Below are 9,324 nucleotides of genomic sequence, written 5' to 3'. Positions count from 1 at the left end.
TCTCTTCAAACTAGCGACTTGGGCAAATACTTAGGCATGCCTCTTCTACATACAAGGGGTACTCATGCTACTTATAAGAAGTTGCTGGATAGGGTGCACAGTTGGTTCTGGAAAGGCAAACTTCTCTCCTATGCAAGATGCGCAACTTTAATTCAATCTGTGACTTCCTCTATTCCTATTTATGCTATGCAAACTACTAAACTCCCTATGAGTGTTTGTGATGAGTTAGACTGGTTGAATAGAAATTTTTTCTGGGGAGGCAGTGAAAAACGAACCAAAGTTCATCTATGTCAGTGAACTTTGGTTTGTCGTCCTAAGTGTAGAGGAGGGTTGGGTTTTAAGAAGTCCTCTGCTATGAATCAGGCCTTGCTTGCTAAAATTGGTTGGAGGACTCAAAACAAGGATGGGGGGCTTTGGGCTAGGATTTATGTGGCCAAATACCTTAAAGGTACGTCAATTTTGGACCTTTCCCTGTTTCCGTCGTATTATAAATATGACCTCATACAAGGAGATGAATATATATAAAAAATTCATAAATAATATTCTCTGTTTTTTTTAAATCCAAAAATAATATTCCCTTATACGTTTCATATTTTGACATACTCCCCCAATTACAACCCTAAGGGCTCAAACCTAGCAGCAAACTAATGCAATCAAGGGTAGAGCCACATTTCAACACGTACTTTGACCGCATCGTAATCAAGGGTAGGGACACATTTCAACCCGAGCTGAAAGTTAACTCAGCATTTCATGCCACACAGGTGGGAAATCAGCTTTGCCACACAGGTGGCATTCACAATCACTATGTATGACATGATCATAGAAACTTTTAACTAATTTATGTTTTCCCATCAGGCTATTAGCTAATGAAGTTTAAGTGACAAATTTCCAAAACCTAATATTATCTTTTGTCAGACGGCAATTTTCCAAACTTACCAATTTTGTTTAATAAAGACATGTTAACAAATGGTATTATAAAATTGCAGTCCAAAAAAGATCATAATTTTTTTAATCTAAATATTATATTTATATGAATATTTTAATCAGCCCAAAATGGATTATTTTGCCGGCCAGTTATCTTTGTTTTTTCTTGGCATTCTGCGAGACCAACGACGTTAACAGGGGCCAAAAGTCCGCAGCAAGCTTTTACATATTGGCGTACATCATCGTAGACATATCCATGGCACCCGAAACAAAAAAAACACCACCCCAATACCCCTTTTATTGTATCATTCAATTATCATAATAACATTGAAAATCATGTTCAGGTATATAATAACAAGGTCTAAAATATCGAGAGTTTCGGAAATATCGGTGGTCCAAAAACACGGATATATCGATGAAAATATCGATATCGATAAAAATTGAATAAAAATCACGGAAATTGTGAGAAAAACTTGAAAAATTTTATTGAAACTTCAGAGGATGTTTATTTAGTCAATTGTCTATTATTTTATCACAATAAATTGGAATAAAATGCATGGCATGGTGTGTTAGAGTGATTTAAGTTAATTATGCAGCGACCTAACAAATACCGTGTCTTTAGAAAATATGTAGTAATTAGTGAAAGAAAATTAAACACACTATAATTTTTTAGTTATAATAATTTACTATAATATATTGCATATGATAAGATATATGAGCTTGACAAAAAAAACAAAAACAAAATATATGAGTAACTTAGTACCACATAAAAAAAATTCCTATTAAAGTTAAAACTTAGTATCACATATGATGAACAATATTAAAACTCAATAGTGAATAATAATACAACTCCATAATATATAACCAAAAAAAAACTCCATAATAAAATAATAAATAAAATTAAACATATGCCTAAATTTATCATTAGGGATTTTTTTTATAAATGAAAATTTATCCTAGATAATATTAGCTTGCAGAAATTTTTAAGACCATAAAAATATTACACTTCGTAACATTATTAACAAACTCATTCGCAGCGTGTTGGATAAGGCCCAATAGATGGATGGGAAAGAGAGTGGTTCGAATCCCCTTGTTGGCAAAAGCGCCATTTCTCAACAAATTGTATGAAATTATCGCCTCCGACATTGTCGCGATAATATCGACGAAAATATCAATATATTGACGATAATTAAGTGGATATGGCCTAAAATATTGCCCTATGTATAATAATGCATTTGTTTTGGGTAAAAAGTCACTTTTAATCTCTATTATTTTAGTTTGATCAATTTTGTCCACGTAGTTTGAATTTCAAGCAATTCAAGCACAATCTCAATTTCAGTCAAATTATCTAATTTTTCTTCACATAAAAAGGCATTTCGGTCTAATCCTACAAGCCCTCCACAACCACACTCACAACCACCCAACAACACCTCCCCAAGAACCCCCACAACCACCTTCTCCCTCCCTATACCAAACTCCAACCCTAACTCCATGCATTTTCCAAATTCCCAAAAACAAAAGCCAGCACACAACTTTTGGGTTTTTAGGCCTAATTGTTCCTTAACTTTGACTCGATTCTCGTTTTGGTCATTCAATTTCCAAAATCGTTCCCGTGGTCCAACTTCAATTTCGTTAGGAGAAATAGTCATACCGTCAATTTTGTTATCTTTTCCCTTAAATGTAGGGGTAAAAAGGTCTTTATGTATTATTTTTAATTCCATCATCTGAATATTCATTTCACCCAAAAAAAAAAAAAAAAAAAAACTAAAACTAAAAACTAAAAAATCTTCTTCCTATCCTCGCCATAGTAGCCACAACCTCTCCAACCAAACTCCGCCTAAATAGACACAACCCACAACAACCACCAAGCCTTCTTCACCCTCACCATCCCACCCAGTCCCAACCCCTCTTTCTACAAGATGAAATATTCAAATTTGTTTTCATCAACAAAATCGAGGATATGATATAGAGTGAGAGGCAGAAGCCATCGCAAGGACAGTGGGTATGGTTTGGGTGGAGGTGTGGGTTGTGGGAGCGTCATCAATTGTTGTCGGGAGTAGGCTCAATGTTAAGAGGTGGTTGTCCATGGCTTTGTTGGATTGGAGGAAGGGAGATATATCATTCCTTGATTGGTGGTGGGTTTTAATGGGCTTGGCTTGGGGAGGAAGGGAGTTATATGGATGCGGAGAGTTAAGTCGTAGTGGTGGGGGAGTGAGTGTGGGGTTTGGGTGTGCAAGGAATTGCCCATGTACCCCATGAGTGAAGCAATTTTCGATTTTCACCCTCAACAGTACATCATGTGCCATGCACATGCTTAAATTTAACATAAAAAATTAATAAAAAATTGACGACATGACCATTTGTCCTAACGAAACTGAAGTTATTTTGTTTCAAGACGAGGGATCAAGACATTGATATGTCGAGGGATCAAGACGGTGGAAGAGTGCCAATTTGGCTTTATTATTGTTTCAACTTCTAAAAGGATTGGGATGGGGTTTGAACTTTGATCGATGGGTTTTTCTCATTGGATGGTTAGAAAGTCAGAGGAAGAAGATGAAGAGTACATTAAAAACAAAGTTTTCTTTTCAATATTTGTTTTATTATTCAATATCAATTCGAGTTAACCTCCTTGATCTCTCTGTTAAGTATGGACAGGTGGTGAAATATTAAGAAAGAAACATGAAGGCACAGGGAAATTGGGCACAGGAAAATTGAACTCGGATGTTTCCAACGTAGACATTATAAGATGCAATCTCAACCATTAAAACTGTTTTAATCTAATGGTCTACAAAGTGTGTTATAATGCGTGTCAAAAATGTGTCCCCCGTTCCTGTACCTGCGTCTTCAGATGTGATGTCCTGCGTTTTCCGAAGACTATCACATCTGCAAGAATGAGGAAAAACCAAAAGAACTTTAGTTTCCGGACTTGTATACAACAGATGCATTTCCTGACTTATACACAACAGATGCAACAGCAAACAAATGTATCAAGTAATTTGTTTCTTTTCCTAATGAGAATTGCAAGACAATTAAAGTTGCTCAAGAAATGCAAGCAAAGGTGATCCAAACGTTCCTTAAACATCATATATTTTGGCCTATAACATATGTCATTGTTTCGGAATCAACAAACTAAGGGCAGAAACTTCTGAACTGTTTCTGGAAACAGAATTCTCATCGACAGTCCTTCAAAGGAATTTCAGTTCACAGCTCCTGATTCGCTCCACAATCACAGTTGCAGTTAGTTTACTGAAAGTCCTATTGATCAAGTATCTTAAACGTTACAATGTGACACTGTTTCAGTGACTACCCAATGGGGCAGGCAGAATTGGTTTTCCTCTCTGTAGACTTCTATTTTTCAATGACTTCCCATTCTTTATTCACTCCTTTCCCCAATCTCCAAACAACTTCACATACATACATTCATTCTAGGTCTGAATTGGTTCAAGTGTGTTAAATTGAATTCAGGTGCTTTTATTGATTGATTGATTTTTTATTATTATTATTATTTTACTTTGGGCATCTAATGATTCTCAATCACCAACATTACAAAAGTGAAGTTGCAACTTGCAATCTCTCTATGTTTTTTCGGCCCGATGATTTACTATCAAAGAGTTGTTTATTTTTGGCAGAGATCATGCCATATCTTGTAGGGTTTCAGTCATTGATTAGATGCTATATGATTCTAATTTATTGGCAAATAACACAAATTTTAGGATACACCCTATTGAGTTCAAGAGCATTTTTGCTCACCACTTTAACCCAAGGTGTACCTGCACCGCCCTTCTCAACACTTGGCACATGTCTATTGACATAATCATAGTTTCATAAATACAAAGCAAAGAGTTAACTATGGTTATGCCAATAAACACATGTCAAGTGTTGAAAGGGGCGGTGAGGGTACACCTTGAGTTAAAGTGCTGAGCAAAAATATTTCCATCGACTTCTAACCTATTTTTAATTCTTATGCGTATAAAATGGTATGTTCTACTAATAGATGTATTCTGTTTCTCCCTTTAAAAGCATGTAGGGGTAGTTAGTTTTCCCTCAAGGGTAACGTGAAGGGTCATGAATAATGCATTAGAAAACACTATGGATCATTGTTGCAACAGGTCCACATGATACCGGAGGCTCAGATAGAAGCACAAAGGAACACTAACCACCCAAGAAACGCCAATGGGGACCACCAAGGAGATACAGAGTTTAAGAAAACTCACAACCCAATGGAGAGGCCACCAAGGAGATACGAAGTTTAAGGATAAAAGTTCATAACTTTCATTTCAATGCTCAATGCCCCAGCAGAAACAAAATGGGGAGTTTTAAAAGCAATAGATCCTTGGAACCCTCCAAGATAGGTGGCTTTTGGCATTCCAAGACAATGATAACTGAGAAATATGCAAATGGGTGGACTCTTTTTCTGGAGTCTCGTGTAGGTTGTTCCAGACAGCATGCACTACCTTCACTTAAATGACGATAAATTCTTTTAGAAAATTCCAAATGGGGCTCCGTAAAAAACCTATAAGTTCTAGACAGACTTGGCTTCCAAATTAATCTTGTCTGCAATTAAATTTCAGCATTATAATCCCTGCTTTAACTTCAAAATTCGGACCCTGGTACAACCCCTTGAGATTGAGTGATTAATGTAAGAATTTGGAATTACTTTGGGGCTGAAATTAGGAGCTGGTTTCCACAAATTCCAGTGTCACCACATCTACAATACTAACCTTGGTGCTTGCACTAGATTATTAGTACAGACATGTAAATGTTTTTAAACTTAAATGCACATAACCTTGACATCAATGTAAAAGACTGTCAAGTTCATTCGCAAACGTCATATGTAATATTCCGACAACAATTTCAGAGGAAAATCACATGCTAAGCAAGAGCTGGTGTGCAATATCGACGCTACCAAAAAATATAAGAGGTAGAATAGTACAAGCACACAGAAAAACAGAGCAAAACTTCAAAGACCCCAAATCAAGGGCAAAAGGTTCCCTCCGTTTGGATGAGGGAAAATAACTCGGAATTTAGCTAAAAGTTGGGAATTAAAGAGGAGAAATTGACAATTCCCTTGTTTGGCAACTTAAGTTTGGAATTTATTAAATGACGCGCAAAAAAATTCGTGGAAATTTGGGCATAAAATTCCCGCCGAGTTTAATTTCCACCAAAATATGCGCCTTTTCACAATTTCCATAGTGTCATTCACAAAATTCCGTCATTTACAAAATTCGACATACATAAATCCAAACATTGAAATCTTTAATTGCCGGAAATTGAAATGATGGAAATCTAAATTCCGCCATTTTAGAATTTTATGTAATTTTCAATTCCTTCATCCAAATGGAGGGCCTCCTAAATGGAGTTTTACACCTAAATAGCAGTCATCATCAATCAGTAACAACCCGAGCTTTTCTAAACCCAGCTTTCTTTATCTTTTTTTTTCTTTTTTTCTTTTTTTTTTTCCCCCCTACCTTCAACAACTGAAATGGACAAATTCCTGACTCAAGTACAATACGTTGCAAAGCTTCACTAAATAAGTCAGATAAAAATTACTCTGATTTTTATTTAAATACTATAGATACTTTGAGGTTTAAGAGACAGAAAGAGATAGCAATACCTTTTTGCATGTTGTTATGCTGCAGAAATTGCTTTGTACCCTTCCTTTTCTAGTACCTCTGCTAAGGAGATGTTGCCTGTCTTCACAATTTTCCCATCCTCCTATGAAATCAATCATTTAAACAATTAAATCCAAACTGAAAGTGAATCTAGACAGCAGATGTTTATTTATTATTCTGTATAATTTCTTGGCAGTCAACCATATTGAGTACCTTTTCTACGCCTTCTAAAACATTAAACTTTTCTTTTAACAAAAGAAACAGATTTTGTTTTTCCAGTTCTAGTAAAGTAAGAACATGTAGCTCCAAAGTTACGCACATTTTATATATTTCCTACGCTATAAGCATGTGGGGCTTTTATAATAAAACTCTCTAATTCTGCCCTGTTTACTCATTGATAAAAATAAAAATGGGAGGCAACTCGCTGGGAGGCATGAACCAAGCCCTATTTGTCCCAAAAGAAAGCAACTAAAAAATTCCCCGGCATATTATGTGTTCTTTCCTAGGGGAAATAATAATGGCGTCCATTACAGTATCAGGGGCATCTGATGGCATTCTATCAATCGACCCATAGCGCATTTGCTTACAAGGAGCCATAACCATTCAGATAGCAAAGCAAAAATCTGAACTATGTATTTAAGTAGTCCTAGATGATTCACAATGTCATACTTTAAGGGATTCCTTTTTTACTTGTTCTACTTTTAGGAATTCCTTTTTACTTGTTCCTTTTGTTTTCTAATTTCACGCAACAAAAAACATGAACTAAGACCCAAAACCTTTCTCATCCATTTATGTTTTTATTTCTTCCAATGACTTACCATAATATGGATGCATGTTGGCTTTATAAATTCTAGAAGTCGTAGATAATGAGTAATCATCAATACAGAATTTTGTGGAGTCAGTAACCCATTCACTGCCTTTGCTACATCTCGAAGTGCATCAACATCCAACCCAGAATCAATTTCATCCAATATAGCCAATTCTGCCCCCAAAACCTGCATTACGACGATGCATATGAATACGGTAAAGACATGCAATGAAGAAAGTACAGCTTAAAGAAATGTGAAGGGATGACAACCTATTAAAATCTTACTACTATATTTTCCAAGAAATACAAATATCATAACTGCATGCAACACGCACTAGGCATTTTCTTAAGAACAAAGTTTTGCTTTATCAAAATCACGTAATCAAGAAGATTAACTACGAATGATAGCCATACCGCCAGTTGTAAAATCTCATTGCGCTTCTTTTCACCTCCACTAAAGCCTTCATTAACATTTCTATTGAGGAAGTCGGTCTTCATGTTCACAAGATCAAGTTTGGGAAAGATATAAGCATAGAACTGCAATGAGGATAAACAAAGACATGAATGAACGTAAACAAGATCAAGTTTGGGAAAGAAATAAGCATTAGAACTACAATGACTTAAATAAAAATATGAATGAAGCACTAAACCACCAGAGTCAGCTGGTTTGAAAACAGTAAATGTTTTAGCTACCTCAATTGGTCCAAGCTCAGGCAGTCCTAATTTTTTTCTGCGGGCATTGTAAGCCATGTTGAGAAAATCAATGTTGGTGACACCAGGGATCTCAACTGGAGACTGGAAACTCATAAAAAGCCCAGAAAGTGACCGGTCTTCTGCTGCCATTTCCAGCAAGTTTTCCCCTTTAAACACCACACTGCCTCCTGTAACTTCGTATTCCGGATGCCCAGCCAGAACCTGAACTAATGAATCAATGAATGAATGTACGGATGCACATTTTCATTTTCTTAATTTTATCTTTTATATGAATTAATTGATTAATTGTTCCGAATTGATTCCAAACAAGACAAAGACAAGGCAGGGCTAATAGGTACCTTGGCAAAAGTGCTCTTCCCTGAACCATTCTTTCCCATTATGGCATGAACCTCTCCTTGGTAGACGGTGAGGTTAACGCCCTTGAGAATCTCCTGTTTCGATTCGGCAATCACCGCCGTTAAATCCTTGACTTGGAGTAGCAGCTTCTTCTCTCCTTCCTCAACTTGACTGCTATTGCCTGAACCTGAAGTTTCCACGGCGGAGGAGAGGCTGCCTGTCACCTTCCCCGGCGTCAGAGACCGGAGCTGGTGGTGGTTTGAGCACCAACGGAGAGGGCGGAGGACGGCAGAACTTGTAAATACTGGAGAATTGGAGGGCAAATTATATCTAATAAGACAAGAAGGAGAAGAAGAAGAAGAAGATTGTGGTGGTGGTGGCGGTGGTGAGGGAAGAGTGCAAGAAGGGTGATTAAATGGCAACAGAGCCATGGAGTTGCTTATCACCGCAAGTGCAAACCCTAATTCTAATTCTCTCTCTGAAAGTGGAAGCCTGGAAATTATGAAGATTGGACTTTGGAGGGAGTGACGATAACTAAATAAAATAAAATAAAATAAAATATTTATAAATAAATAAATAAAAGACAATAACTAAAAGGGCAAATTGCTGAAATACTCCTCAACTCGACCCCCATTCAACTGAACCCACCAAGCTATAAAAATCAGTAAATTTAGCAAACCTATCAAAATAGTCAATTTGGCCCTTATCCTTAAGTTTTTCAAATTTCAATCAATTTTCCATTTATAATAATGTTATAAAATAACCTTAAATATGTACGAATATTGAGCTGCACGTAAAGTACATGAGACACAGCATTTAACGAGGTTCGGCTATGCCTACGTCCTCGGAGAGCAGCAGCAGTAACTTTTCACTATATAAAATAATATGGCTACAACTTTTAGTGTTTACAATATGTGTGCTCACTGAATT

General features: G+C 36.4%; 1 protein-coding gene across 2 annotated transcripts; it reads right to left on the bottom strand.

Moving 5' to 3' along the window:
* On the bottom strand, positions 3,619-9,033 carry LOC109947560 (ABC transporter I family member 6, chloroplastic). 2 transcript variants are annotated; one of them, XM_020558020.1, is made up of 6 exons: positions 8,397-9,030; positions 8,038-8,259; positions 7,759-7,881; positions 7,355-7,531; positions 6,539-6,639; positions 3,619-3,807 (listed from the first exon to the last, which is right to left on the bottom strand). In XM_020558020.1, exons 1-5 carry the CDS (start codon positions 8,823-8,825, stop codon positions 6,553-6,555), a joined length of 1,038 nt encoding a protein of 345 aa, XP_020413609.1. In that variant the 5' UTR covers positions 8,826-9,030; the 3' UTR covers positions 3,619-3,807; positions 6,539-6,552. The 2 variants fall into 2 exon arrangements, with proteins under 2 accessions (XP_020413609.1, XP_020413610.1); XM_020558021.1 differs by lacking the exon at positions 3,619-3,807 and having other exon boundaries at positions 5,996-6,639; positions 8,397-9,033.

Source organism: Prunus persica, chromosome G2 (assembly GCF_000346465.2).
Source record: "Prunus persica cultivar Lovell chromosome G2, Prunus_persica_NCBIv2, whole genome shotgun sequence".
NCBI lineage: Eukaryota > Viridiplantae > Streptophyta > Magnoliopsida > Rosales > Rosaceae > Prunus > Prunus persica.
Note: the sequence above shows the minus strand (reverse complement) of the source record. Positions and strands in the feature narration are given on the sequence as shown.

Excerpts from the sequence above, each read along its gene's own strand:
- LOC109947560 (XM_020558021.1), bottom strand. The coding sequence starts at position 8,825 with ATGGCTCTGTTGCCATTTAATCACCCTTCTTGCACTCTTCCCTCACCA. Across the intron at positions 7,882-8,037 it reads CTGAGCTTGGACCAATTGAG|TTCTATGCTTATATCTTTCC; the intron begins GTAGCTAAAACA and ends TCCTCATTGCAG. Across the intron at positions 7,532-7,758 it reads ATGAGATTTTACAACTGGCG|GTTTTGGGGGCAGAATTGGC; the intron begins GTATGGCTATCA and ends GTCGTAATGCAG.